The sequence below is a fragment of the Echeneis naucrates genome, chromosome 23, assembly GCF_900963305.1.
Source record: "Echeneis naucrates chromosome 23, fEcheNa1.1, whole genome shotgun sequence".
Taxonomy (NCBI): Eukaryota; Metazoa; Chordata; class Actinopteri; order Carangiformes; family Echeneidae; genus Echeneis; species Echeneis naucrates.
This window is the reverse complement of record NC_042533.1, coordinates 7248859-7263534: the sequence shown is the minus strand read 5'-3', so window position 1 is coordinate 7263534 and position 14676 is coordinate 7248859. Positions and strand designations below refer to the sequence as shown.

General features: G+C 38.9%; 1 protein-coding gene across 2 annotated transcripts in view; it reads right to left on the bottom strand.

The window, feature by feature from the left end:
* Positions 1-14676, bottom strand: part of adipor2 (adiponectin receptor 2) — a 26604-nt gene extending 11928 nt beyond the window's left edge. The window contains exons 1-3 of one of the 2 annotated variants that reach the window (XM_029495644.1): positions 14542-14676; positions 1005-1061; positions 613-908 (exon numbers count right to left, since the gene is read on the bottom strand). In XM_029495644.1, the coding sequence (XP_029351504.1) occupies positions 613-699 (87 nt within the window). In that variant the 5' untranslated portion in view covers positions 700-908; positions 1005-1061; positions 14542-14676. The remainder of the gene's footprint in view (positions 1-612; positions 909-1004; positions 1062-14541) is intronic. The other variant, XM_029495645.1, reaches the window with a different exon arrangement.

The following is a 14676-nucleotide window of genomic DNA, read 5'->3' as shown; positions in this document are numbered from 1 at the left end:
TATTATATGCTACAAGTAATTACCCCATAAAAAAAACTGGAGTGCAACTTGTCCTAAAACCCTTCTATTCATAAAACAACTCTAAATCTAAGAGAATCCTTAACTTTTAAAAGTATAATGAGATTATCCTCTGCTGTTTAGTTAACTGTAGTGTTTACGTCTCTGTTTTTTATCTGTGGAAACATTACGTTTTCAAAGGAAAACTGGTTACACACAGACGGGTCACATGATTACAACTCAACACTAATTACTGTTTCTAAAGAACATAAGTGTGTGTGTGTATGAAACAAGAGAGGGAGACTTATTTTGCTGTTATATGTTAAAGTAAAACATCTGTCCATCATGGTCATTGTGTGCAAAGTATGACTTCCTGGGAGGGGAAAAAAGTTACATGTTGGGAGTTTGAGTTTGTAATTATAGTGAGACACATTAATGGCCAACAACAGTCGCAGAATATCGTACTTCCCTGCTAACACCACCAATTTAATTATTAATGTGAGAGTGTGTGGTTCTGGGGGATAATTTTACTCCGTGCCCAGTTGACCCATATTGTACCTTATGACTGTGAACCAACCAGATGAAAGCATTTCTGTGTGTGTGCTGGGTACTCACCCCATTATGTGAGGGGCACTCTGTGGTACTGAGGTGACTGGTTGAAGAACCTGAGGTGAGCGTGTCTCCATTCTGCAGGGGACTCATGGGATCTGTAGGTGGGCTATCTGTGTTGTTTTCTACGAGATTTGAAGTTCTGTGTCGTAGCACGAAGGCCGGGCCCTCGGCCCCGTTCCTCTCCCCTCCGTCCAGCTTGAGATGCTGGACCGGCCTCCACAAAGAACTGGATTGAATTCAGCTGGAGCCAGACAGATGACTCAGTGGATGTGGTTGCCTAAATCCAGATGAGACTAAACCTGATAGGACAGAACAGAAACAGTCATTAGGTTAATAGAACAACAGCGCAGCAGCTGTAAGCTGAGCAAGATGACAGTGTAAATCACATGACCTACATGGACTCAAATGTAGAAGGCTGAAGTCTTTGGACTTGAATCCTTTGTTGGAAAAAACTGCAGTGACAGAGAAACAATGGGAGAATATTAGAAAGTTAGGGACAGAAAGAAATAGTTTGTATAATTCAGTTTATCCTCAAAATTAAAAAAATCCAATCAAAACAACATCAAATCAGAAGAAAGAACACAGTTGTTATAAATATTAAAATAGCATGTCAGTGTCCTAAAGGAAAAAAAAAAAAAAAAAACATTTAAAAGGTCACAAAGTTCAATCCTCTAAAACACAAACTGCCCTGTACAAATATCACTGGCACCTTTAGGTTACTTTGGATCTGCACGCATATAGATGCATTTACTCTATCAAAAACTGGCAACTCACTGTTATGGTGAGTTGCTTAGCGACAAGAAGTGTCAAGAAGAGGCACAAGATATTCACAGACAGGACAAGAAGTAACTGTGTGCCCTGTAATGTAATTTTTGACACGTTTATCTATTTGCTTTATATATCTAGCACTCAATTTAAAATTCAGCTATGAAAGAGCAGTATTATGGAACAAGGTCTGACATTTCCATCAAAATCAGATCACATTGAAATTGTTACTGGTTTAGTCAAAGTCATTTCAGCACAGAGCTTCTCAAAATTTAGAGGTGGATAATCAATTCTGAGGCCATCTTGGCAAATAGAGCAGCTCAAGTGTCCCATAAATTCTGATATAACTAAAAAAGGAAAAAAAAACGGTATTTTCCAGCTGCTGTTATTTGAAACGCTACTCACTGACAGGAATAGATTGAATGGTTGTAACACTACCACTATGCAGCTATAAACATAGCCATACATCTGTCCAAATGCAGAAGAAACTGCCACAACGCCAGGAGTAAAAGTGTGCACGTGTTATTACTGAGCATATCATGACTTCAACCACAATCTAACCTTGGAGCAAACCTGACCAGTAAAAACAGAGTCCTTGGTTGGGAGGACTTTCTTCCCTACCTTCACAGGGCCAAATGCCCTGATGTGTGCCTGATTTAGACTCCTTCATACATGCATGTATTTACAGCAGCATGTTGTCAAACACTAACCAAAGATTTACCGCTCTGTAGCTAGACGTTCATATCAGTGCACTGCTACACACTGTTTTCTCTGTCTCCCCTTCTCCCTCACTTCTCTCAAATCCACACAAACTGCAGCAGCACTCCAGAGGGGCCTAGGCAATGTGAATGTGCCCCAGAGCAGCGGACCACTCCATTTAACCCATCCCCCTGTGCTAACACATATTTAAATTAGGGAATAATGAATAACTGAAGGGAAAAAATTGAAGCACTAAGGCATGCACATACACACCAAGAGCATACACCAGTAAACACACAGTGAAAGACATAATTGATAAAGGGGTGCTGTTAACATGCAAGGAGAAAAAAATAAATGACAAGGTAAAACACTCACATTCACAGAACTAAAATAATCAAATTCTTGTTTTACTTATAGAGAAATTGTCAGGGTGCTTTCATCCTAACAAGTCAGTCAGTCAAAGATGATATTACTCAGATTCAGCCATTGCCATGTCTGCATGTTATCATCACAGCATTATTCTTTCATACAGACACTACAGCTTGATCTGCAGATCTAAAATTGTTTTCTAAGTGGAAGGCCGAACAAAGAGAACTGAACTGAAGAATTGTGATTTGTAAAAAAATAAAATTCTTATCAATTTCTAGTGGCCTCTCTATTCTAACATTGAAGATGCTGCTTGCTTTGAAAATAATTGCTTCTATTAGAAGTAAAACTTTAACATCAAAAGTGAAAATATTCCTTTCTGCTGGACTTTCATGTTTCACCAGTAACATAATGACATAATAAACATAATGACAGATATTTCTACCATGGGAGAAGGGTTTTTTCCAGAGAAGAGGTTGCATGTGAAAATATGTGCGGTTTTTCTAGTAAAAGATAACTCATACAGAGAAAGAGAAAAAAAACCCAAAACTTCAGCCTCAGCTGGCAGTGGGGAAAGAACATTGACAAAAAAACAAGACAAGTCAAACCATTGTGACAATTAACTATCTAGTTATGTAGTTTTGGATGATTAACAAGGTGTGAGAGCAATGGTGTGGAAAAATTGATTTAAAACATGGGTACGTAATGAGCAGTAATGACTGATTGGATGGTTATGAGCTGTTGCTATGCTGGCCTAAACAAAACAACATTGATGAACCATTCCTACAACAGATGCTGGTTGCCACAATTCATAAACACCAAAAGTGACATTTCAAAAGTGTCCATACCATAGCCATCACTTACTGAATATCAGAGATATTGACTGAAATCAGCATGCTAACTGGATAGCCCTGATTAGTGTCGTAAAAAGATTTTAGAGTGAGTACACTCTAATCTGCCCTCACTCTTGCAAAAATGAACAGCATTGCATGAATAGCTTTATAGCTGTCCAGACAGCTAACTACAAACTTTCTAAACTTTGCCCAAAAAGTCTGATCTAAAGAAATTCAATAAAGGGGTCTGAAAATAATCTGGTTACAAAGGTGGTAAATTGACAGCAAATAGGATCAACAAAAATTATTTTCAAAGAGCTAATGAGGAAACTAAGTCTTGGTTGGCTGACTGACACTTAACTTTTCTTTAAATTTCTAGGTCTAGCTCCACTGAGGCTGCCCACCTCCCAAAAACAAAAACAAAACAACCCAAAACCCTCCAAAAACAAAGCTTAGAAAAGGGTAAAGCGACAAGGTCATTAGAAGAGGACTACAAAGAGGAGTATAGAGAAAATCATTAAAGTAATCATAGGAAGGTTTTATGACCAATGACATCGACCACAGACAGTGACGCTATTCTGTGCTGCAATAATGATAAAAAAAAAAAAGACCATTTTAGCAGAAGGGCGATGACTGGCTGATGGGCAGGTTCCCTAATCGAAATCAAACACCCCCTTATTCAGAAAATCTGCAATCAATCACTCACCTCTCCTCCCCAATTGACTCTTTTTGAAAATTACATTGACACTTTCCTTCAGTAACTGCACCCTTATTTTCTGTCATGATGGAAGGTGAGATCTCATGCCTGTTCTTTATTAGCTGGGGAATAAGAGGAATAGAACACTCTTGATGGGATTTCTTTGCAGCTGTAGTCAATTCCCAAGATAACAATTCTTGTGGGCTGATTGCCACACGAGAACAAACAGCTCTCCTTACAACTGAAATAGCAGAGAGGTCTTCTTCTGGGTGGGTCTGATAAAGAGTCTGAAAGCAGTGTAGGAAGGGGAAGAAAAACATACCAGACGTGTGGGTGAACACGTGTCGACCATGTGCATCTACACACAGTTTTCCTAGGACCAGCTCTTTAAACAATCTTTCCCATCTCTTCAGATTTGTGAGTGATTCTTGCCCAAACCTGATATTACAACATTTATTGACTTTACACAGTTGACTTCTTAACAAACTCAATAGACTGTATGTTTCAAAATGGGGAAACAACATTCATAATTAAGGCATGATGTATGCAAGAGCAGTCGTGCATTGTTTTTTCTGTCTTGATTTTCACTGCACACAAATTACACACAAGGGCAGTGACACGAACAGAGCACACACACATTTACTGGCACTGCTTCCAAGAACCAATTGGACGACCACAGCAGCAGAACAGACTGAACAGAACAGACTGACCTCACATTAAGATAAAAAGCTTCATTATGATGGCGCACAAGATACTTAGAAAAAGTAATGGGGAAATAAATAAATAAATAAATAAATAAATAAACATTCATAGAACCAAACCAAATGGGGCTTCACAGTATTGAGATTCAATCCTCAGATAACAGCTGACAAATAATGTCTGTTGACAACAGGATGCAAAATGACTCATCAAGACGATTCAAGCAGGGTAACTGTATGATCACAATTTTCTTGGCTCATAAACACCTCAAAACAATGTCCTATACTTTTTCCTTTGTCATAGTCCCAGTGTGAGGTCAAATTGTTTTCCACATTCAACCTCCATGAAAGAAAACTATCTCACAGACAAGTTTACCTTCTGTGTTCCTGCAAGTTCTAACAACTCAAAAAGCAGCATCAAACTGTCCCTGAGTGCTTTGTTTACCTCAGGGGACACAGACAAGTGGACACACTGGGTCAAAACACCTACAGCCTAAGGGAACCTCTTCTTGACTAATGAATCCATTACTTTTCAACCATTCCCTCAATGGATAAGACTGAGCAAGTAATCAGGATTGGATGGTGTCAGCAATATTCAGCAGTATTAATGCACTGTTTATTTCAAAAAGCAATAATATGTCACTGAACTCATCACATTCCTCCATTCGTCTTTAATATTTTCTTCTCTTGACATAAAAACTGGCCCTGTGGCTACTACAGCAACACCATTAATAAACCTTATTGTCTCTCAACAATGGATGCTATTGATTTGCCCAAAAGGACAATTTCTACAATACATTGAGTGTGTGTTTCCACCAGCAGGCTATAATAGGACTGATTTGAACAGTTAATTTTAAAAGTTTAAGCGATTTTTGTCATGACACAAGAGACATTATTGATATTTAGATGTTACTAATGTAAAGTTTTCAATGAAATGGTGTCTTCTGTTTCTATGGTGTAGATGGGTCAGTGAAAGTTAGGATTATAAAAACAAGGTCAAAGGAGACATCACACTTTGTGTAATGGCTCTAGTTAAACTCTGACTTCATATTTATCATCTGCTGAATTGTTTATTCTGTTGTTTATTATATTATTTTTATGGCATATCTTATCTGCACTCAAAGCTATTGGACTGATGTGCTGGATCCAAACTCTTAATAACAAATCAAAGTGCATCAACTCCTCTCCATGTCAATTTAGAACTTACTGCCTCAGCACACACACACACACACACACACACACACACACACACACACACACACACACACACACACACACACACACACACACACACACACACACACACACACACACACACACACACACACACACACACACACACACACACACACACACACACACACACACACACACACACACACACACACACACACAGGCCTGTAGCTGCTGTTGTTATTCAGTATTATTTATAACTGAAGTTCACTTAAATACTATTGATTGACTTCAGAGAAGATTAAACCTGTTACTATGTTTCCAAAAGGTCATTTCTCTGAACGCCAAATAACCTTGACATACAAAGCCCTCTTTTATTTGCTGTTTCTTTCCAAAACTGAAAGCGATATAAATGGCCGACTGATTTTCAGAGGCTCCTGTGGGCAGATGTAGTTAAATCTGGACACAGCCAGGCAAGGCTAGTTGTTTCCCTCTTGTTTACAGTCTTTGTGCTAACAGTCTGCTGGAGGGAGACATATATTAACAGGACCAATACAGAATGTTAGATTTTTCCCATCAAATCCTCCCCCTAGTAGCCCACAATGGCTGCCCAGCAGCTGGTCCATTTATGTGACCTTTAGTCTGCCACTACCATCAAGTCCAGATTTCACCTCACACAACACTTTAATACGTGAGAGGATGCATCTGTAACTAATAGTCTCATTTCTTCTGACCCTTAAGTGCACTTCAGGATAAATGGTAACTGTATGTACATTAACCTGCTACGGTTAGCATTACATAACAGGCTACACACAAGGTCATTTATTCAGAGGCACGTGCTCAGCATTCTCTCACATCCATTGTCCCCATCTGTCTCTTTGCCATGCTCACACACACACGCCGCACAGCACACAATCACATACATAAACATACAAACACATGTACACACAAAAGTGTTCCAAAGAAGTGTGGCCTTGGTCATTATCGCTTAAAAATTGTCTCCAAAATCAATCCTGGCAACTGACAGACAAACCAAAGAGACACTCAGATAAAAAGGGGGGAAAAAGAAAGAGCAAAAGAAGAATGTCAATGGGAATTGATTTGTTATCCATTTTTTCTACCTCTAGGGAGAGAGTGGATGGTGAACCTGGGCTGCAGCAAAAAATTGGCATTGAACTAGAGAATAAGCAGAACCCATTTTTGGTTGTTAAACTGTGGATTCAGAACCTCAAGGACATTAAGAGGCTACAACGCCGTGTTTTTTTACTTTGTGCAAGAATGATATCCAACAGGGGATGAAACTACCTGAATTTTAGGCAAATATATTTCTTGTCAGAAACCAAGACTGAAAAATCTAAGAGTTAATGAGGAAGTTCACCACGTGTCAATGCCCTAGAGCAGAGTTCTGGAAGGCCACTGTCCTGCATGTTTCAGATGTCTGATTAAAACGATCAGCTAGTCATCAAGCTCTGCTGAAGTCTGATCAGGACTCACTCATTTCAGGTGTGTTGGATCAGGAAACATCTAAATAATGCAGGACAGTAGCCCTCCACGACTGGATTTGGAAACCTCTGCCCTAGAGAGACATGCATGAGCGCATGACTCCCTAAATGAAAAACTAGAGTAGAGACCAGGAGAAAGACGTTGAGCACAGAAGATATTAGTCACCAAACCTGCTCTGCAGCATTGTCTGTGAGCGAGATCCAGCTGTGCCTGAGGACGCCATGAATGTTTGAGTAGTGGCGCAATAAGTCATAGCTTACAGACTATTTGAAGGAGAGCTGTATTTCTTAACTTTCATTCAAGAGAAAGCAAATAGGTCAGAGGTCAAACAGCACAGAACAAGTACTGTGCAGCTGTTCCACATACTGAAAAGAAAAGCAATTTCAACACATGCAGATAGACTGTACACTGTTTCAAAACCTAACAGAGCAGACAGAGAAAGTGAGACTGAGAGGAAGAGTAGAAATGCTGAGATGATTTGTTCAGTTCAGGAAATAAATGACAAGATGAAAATGACTATACACAAGAAGATTTTACCTCTTAGTGTGTTTGACTAAATTGAGCAGCGAACAAGGCAACAAATTAGTGCAAGGAATCTCCTCTACTGCCAGCTGGAGATCCGACTAAATTTGTTTTTCTTATCTTTGCAAAGATGGTACTTTCAGAATTGTAGCAGTTAACTGAGCTGAGTCACCATTTAACTTAAATCTTATTAAAAAAGATCAAGTCCTCAGACACTAAGGAGGCTTGAGGCTTTAATGAAGCAGTGTTGGAAAGGCCAACCAGTTAAAAGACTAAGTCGAATGCATTCACTGTAAGGTGGCTGAGACATGAACCTCTTTAAATGAACTTAGCCAGAAAATAAAAACTGTAAAAACATTGATGTCACCGCTAGAAATTTAAGTGATAAAAACGTTTGACACAAAGTACATAGGCACTTTCTCCCTTTGTACAGCAATGTTGCATCTTCGTCTGTATCTGCTACCAGTGGTTCCAACTGAGAATGTCAGTGGCTGTCAAGTGACTTTTTCCCTGCTATGTGTGCTCACAGTCTGAGTCATTTCATCAAACATGCCCTGTGGCTTGTCACTTGCTATGTCATTACTCTCTCTCCTCTTCACACTCACACACACACACACACAGTGTATCAAAAGAGAGTATACATGGTATCTGACTGATCTGAATCTGACTTGAGAATTATAGTAGTAGACCCTTCAGGTTTTCAGACAGCAGAAGACAGTCTGAGAAATCAACCAGTCAAACCAGGCTTTCTCTGATCTGTTTCTTTTCTTTACTTTATAACCTGACAGGCTGAAACACAGCACCTACACTTAGTGTGGATCTTTCTGCCTTTTTGTTTTGATTAAATTTTCTGTTGCCATTTATCTCTGATCTAATAAACAGTGACGTCACTTCTCCTTTTAAAGGAGCTGTGTTTCTCTTCCTTTCTAAACTTCCAGTGACAACACATTTTGCACATAACCTACATGGTGCTACATCGCTGTGGAAACTCAGGGCGAGTGTGGGATGATATGAGTGATGGGAGTCATGGGAGTGGGTCTATGTGGGAGGATTTTAATCAACACTAATATCTTTCAGTGTTAATGAAAGCACTTTTCTCATAAAAGTGTCAATAACTTAAGCCCCTGACCTTGTTTACTCAGGCAGAAAGAAAACCAGTACTTGGATCTTCATTTCTGTGTGTCCTTGTGATGTTGTCCCTAAAAAGCAATGTACAATATCTGTACACGTCACAATATCAGCCTCTGATACAGCTCTTCAACTGGCAAAAAGAGAATATTAAAATCATTCCCTTAATTCTTAATTTTAAAGTACATTAATCAGCTTTAGCTATATCTGTTTTCCTACCAAATTGACAAACTGCCCTCTAATAATGCAAGTACCATAATTACAAGTACCATAATTTCCGGACTATAGAGCGCACCTGAATATAAGCTGCACACGCTAAATTTAAAGACACAGAAAGATTTTGCCTTTTCACCAGATCGATCGACTTCATCATATGCATTTCTTTCTGCGTTTTCTATGATAAGGGTGAGTGCATGAAGTGCAAAATAAATGACTGATCTGCAGAATTTAGTGTGGGTGCGTTTAATTTAATTCAAACAATTTCATTGGTCCACTGTGACCTGTTCGGTAATTTCATTGGTCTGATGTGACGTTAAATGTATTGTTGGCATGAAGCTTGTTACCCATAAAAATCCACAAATTAGCCACATAGTTGTTTAAACTGCAGAGTTCAAAGCGTGTGAAAAAAGCAGCGGTTTATAATCCGGAAATTACGGTAATCACAGAAGCACACCCATATCCATGACATTACCGACACACCTTTGATTCTGCGCCTCCATGCAGCTACACCTGACAGCAAGTAAGCACAAATAATTACTCTGAGCCAACCTATTTGTAGCTACACATGGTGAGGTTTGGCTTATGCATAATTGGAGACTAGAGACTTTAGAGTACTTGCAACCCTGTTGTTCTGTTTTTCCACCTCAGAAATCATCCTGATTGCATTTTCATTCATGGAGACCAACTACCTGTAAAAAAAATAAATATATAAAAAAAAATCAACAATTAATAATGTCAAAAAATTTAATACCTAATAAGTGTGTGTCCCCTTATGACCCCACAGTCCTGGTACAGCAGTGAGTTTCTGATTAGGCTGCCAGCAGTCTTATGACAGAAAGATAAACAAAGAGAACCAGTGTGAAGTGAGCAACAAACACACACACACACACACACACACTCTTGTTTTCTCGTTCACAGTAAACAGTGAATTTCCTCCCAATTACTTACACATTTGACAGACATAGTAAATGATAGAAATAAAATTGCCCTAAACATATTTATCTCTGATGTTCCATAGGTATGTAATGTAAACTGCATTTCCCTCAGCCAAAAAACACAACTACTGACTACACACAAAAGTAAAAACTGGTCTTATGCTCAATGACATTCAGGGACTTTTTACTAATGAGACTGACCAATTCATCATAGTCGCTGATTTGTTTGATATTAAGCAAACAGGAAACTCATACAAACATACCCATTTTAAACTGTCAGTTCTTCTGTTAAAACCACCCTGAATTAAAAAAAAACTAAATATTTTGAGGTTTTGTTTTGTTTTTTTAAGCAATGGCTCTCAAATAACAGGTATAATGGTGCATGGCCATTCCTTGGCAAGTCTGTACATGCCCACAAATGAAAAATAAAATAGACTCACTCTGCCATACCATACCGTACTGTACCATTACCTCCATGTGCAAAAGCAAAACAATCAAGATATCAATGTCACACAGACTGTGAAACTTTTGAAGAAACCTTTGCTCCCACATATTAAGTTGTCCTGGGAAATGAATAAATGTACCCTGAAGAAAACGCTCTCACTGTATCATACTTATACCTACACTAACACAAAAAGCGGCCACATCTTGACCCAACTACCGATGCTGTTTGCTTTGTATTTGTTTGCCTCTAAGGCTAATAATAAGTCACTTTCAGGATGTCTCAAGCTACTGATATGTTGATTAATCAACTGTGGATATTGCTCAAGCCACAAAATATTTCAATTGTCCTGAAATGGCTTGTCTTTCAAAATATTCAAATACTGCTTTCTACAACGTCATATTGGCAAAACTAAAGATGTTAGTACTGTCTTAGCTGGCATTGTCCCAAAGGTGATGGAAAGACTTGACCGTTTATCTTATCTATTTATCTTGTCTTCTGTTTCACCCACCCTCCATCCGGGTGTCTCCGCTGGCTGCACCAGCATGTTAATTGGTTGGTTCCTGTTTGATTGTACATTTGATTCCAAACTAATTTAGACTACACTTTAAGATTTTGAGCTTATGTTTTGGAGCCTAGCATGGTCAGAGACCAGCAAGATGAGCTACTACAGGCAGAGGGATCTGAGCTCCTCTGATCAGGGGTTTAAAAAGAAGCTAACCATTTGTTGAGACTTACTTTTTTTGGATTTGCTCTGTTTTTTCAGTTTATATTAATTTTTCTTTTTATTATTATTTTATTTTGAAAGATGACCGAAGTAAGGTGTGTAAATGTACTTACCTACACAGACCACAATGTGGTGGTACACAGTGTGGTGTGGGCATTGCTGATAAATGCAGTACAAATAAATGCTGTGGTTTTCAAGCACTGGGTGGGAGGCCAAAGGTGCTTAAATGAAAATAGAAATAGCTTTAATGTTTTGATGAAAGGGAAACCAAAGACTACTGACAGTCTTCAGTCTTACATTTTATATTTATAGCATAAAGCTTGGGTTGTATCTTGCATTTTATTAAAAATATTTTACGTCAGAGCTGGACATTGCTAGATAATCTCAAGTTATTGGGGGAATATGGAACAGCACAGTGCAGCTAGATGCTTTGAAGAAAAAATTACTTTAATTCCTGTCATGCAGTTGTATTTTCAACATCCATTAAAGATTTGGTCCATAAAAATATGAATTTCATATATGAATATGAAAAATATGAATTTCAACCTTAAATTCATCGTTTGTAAAACTAATAGTCAAAAACACAAACTTATTCAGTGTGATATTGAATAAAAGGAAATATTTATCTTTGAGAAGATGGAAACTTTGCATTGTAGTATATTTGTAATTTGTTATAGTATATTTTATCAAAACTGTTTGTGTAGCTTATACAGACACTCCCACAAACTCTCACACATACAAACATATTCTGTTGGGAGAGAAACTTACTGTACCTACAGAAAGCTATTTAATATTATTAATGTGTGTACATGGTCACTTGGGCAAGAAAAGGACAACATGAAAAATTTAAGGGTAGGGGGCATTTTGTTATTTTGCTGGGGTTTGTTGTACACCATTATATCGCTTGTTTACTGATTCATTCTGGGAGTTGTTAAAGTAACTGGGAAAACAGAGAGAGAGAAACAAGATGAGAAATATAAAAGGAGGACAGAGACAGCTACTCTGTCTTATGATCAATCAATTTTGAAAAGACAGTTCATCCCTACTCTCAGAAGCTATGTTTAGCTGCTCTCCTGCCTGGCACACTGTCAAAGAGTGACTTCATTATGCATTAAATTCTCTAGGAAGTTGCACTTCCAGGAAGAAATATGACATTGCTCAATAGCCACATGTAAGAGGGTGAGAGTTGGTGCATTAATGCAACCAATGAATACTGTGAAATAAAATTCTATTTAAAATTGCAAATCAATATCTTCCAATGAAAAACTGTAGATGTCCTGGTGTCAAGATTTTGAAAGTAGTGACACTTCTTGAATGCCAGTGGCTATTTGGTAAATATGGAGTTACTGTGTGTACTGTGCTCTCTTCACATCTTGTTTTGTTTTTGTTTTGTTTTTTTTTAAACAGGCCCCACAAAGGCTTTCACACAAAAATACATTAACATGCACAAGTGTGTCTTCAAGAACAACGGCAATGATGGATATGTGTAATTATATTTATAGATCAGTGTTAAGTTTCTTTCTGGTCTGGTTAGTTGCAAAGGAAAAAAACCTGAACTTGGACACTCAGAAGCCCTTGAAGGTCAAACGACACATGCAGACCTTGATAAAAAATGCAAAATGGGTTTCAACCCAAATACCAGCTAAGACACAGCTCCATGAAATATCCATGGGCTAATCTCAAACCAGGGGGTGGCTGGGAGTGTTTCTGTACATATAAAGTTTGGGTTGAAGACAAGTAGGCTATCAGCTACTCAGCCCATAAAATATTCATGACATGACCTCATGCTTTATGGCAAACTAAACAGTCAGAGGAACATTCAAATGGGTTGGGCACACATGGAACCTATGCACTCAGAACAACTAAATGGAAATATTAAGAAGCAATTTAAAATTGAATGCAACACTTCATAGTTTCTCTTTGTATACACTCAGTGGTCACAAGCTTTCCAGGTTTAACAATATAGTCTGCTGGTGATGACTGATGGCAAACCCCTTTTATGAGCTCAAGTTTCACTAAGAATTACTTCATAAAACACACTGAATATAGGCCAATCAATTCTGAAAATATCTTCTAAAGATTTTGATGAGCAACTGTTTAGTGCAACACATTACAACCAAATCACTCCTGACTTTCTGTGGAAGTGGTGTGACGTGATGGACATTAAACCAGATAGACACTGTTCATGTCAGGCCTTAAAATATAAAACCACAACATGAAACTAACAATTTGGAATTGAAAAAAATAACTGCTTGGTACAAAGAGTTGTGTGTTACACAAAAAGTATTGTTGTCTTGATCTAACAAGTCATAATAATACTGAACAAAAACAGGCATATTGTTGACACTGGTGGATATGTTTGACAGCTGATTCATTGTAAATTCACAAAGAATCAAAAATCGCACAGGAAGAAGACAGATGACTAAAGATATACTTACAAAGAAAAGCAGGGCGAGTTATTAAATAAATTACCCTTAACACCAGACACTTTCATCAACAATATGGTAACGGGGAATCTCACGACCAGTGACGGATAAAAGCACAAAAATAGCCTTTCAACCTGGTAATGTAAACTCAGACAGCACACACGAGTCAACACAACACTGGCGAGCATGCAAGACAAAGAAACCCAAAACTCCAGCCAGACTGCCTTCTTGTTGACAGCGACAATATGTGCACTTCTTGAGAGAGAGAAACAAACAAAGGGGTCGTTATTGTGTGCACGACGCCGAGCGGCTGCTATAATATCTCATCTTACATTTCACAGGAGCCGTGTGACAAAAAGAAGCAGACGGCAGCCCGTCGACAGGCTGAGCTGAGGGTTTGTTTACACCGACCTAGCGAGCTGGCTAGTCCGCTAACGAGGGGTGCCACATCCGCGAGAAGCCGGATAACTATTGAGCAGGGCTATTATATATTTTGACAGCTTTCCACACCGACGTGCCTGCCTGTAGACACAGAGGACAGGGACTCCGTGTGTGTGTTGATGCACGGCAGAGAGAAAGCAGAGCTGTGTTTTGTGGCTGGCTAGCAGATTAAGCTTCTCCCCTGTTGTTGTGACAGCCAGAATTAGCTGGATGGCGAAGCTGCTAGCTGGCGGGTTACATTCAGAGGCGCTAACGGCACGCTAAGGAAAAAAAGTCCCGGGCGGATTTAACAGTCGGAAACAAGATAAAAGAACAAAAATAACAGCCTACACTATCAAAGCTCAGTTGTGCTATTCACCTGATCCCGTTGTCCGAAGAGGAGCCCGTCCCCCGGCTGGTAGAAGTCAGTTCCCGGAGTTGTGGTGGCCGCTCGGCTGCTCCGGACTCTGAACAGTAACTGACTGACGGAGCTGGCTGGACTCAGACACGGCGG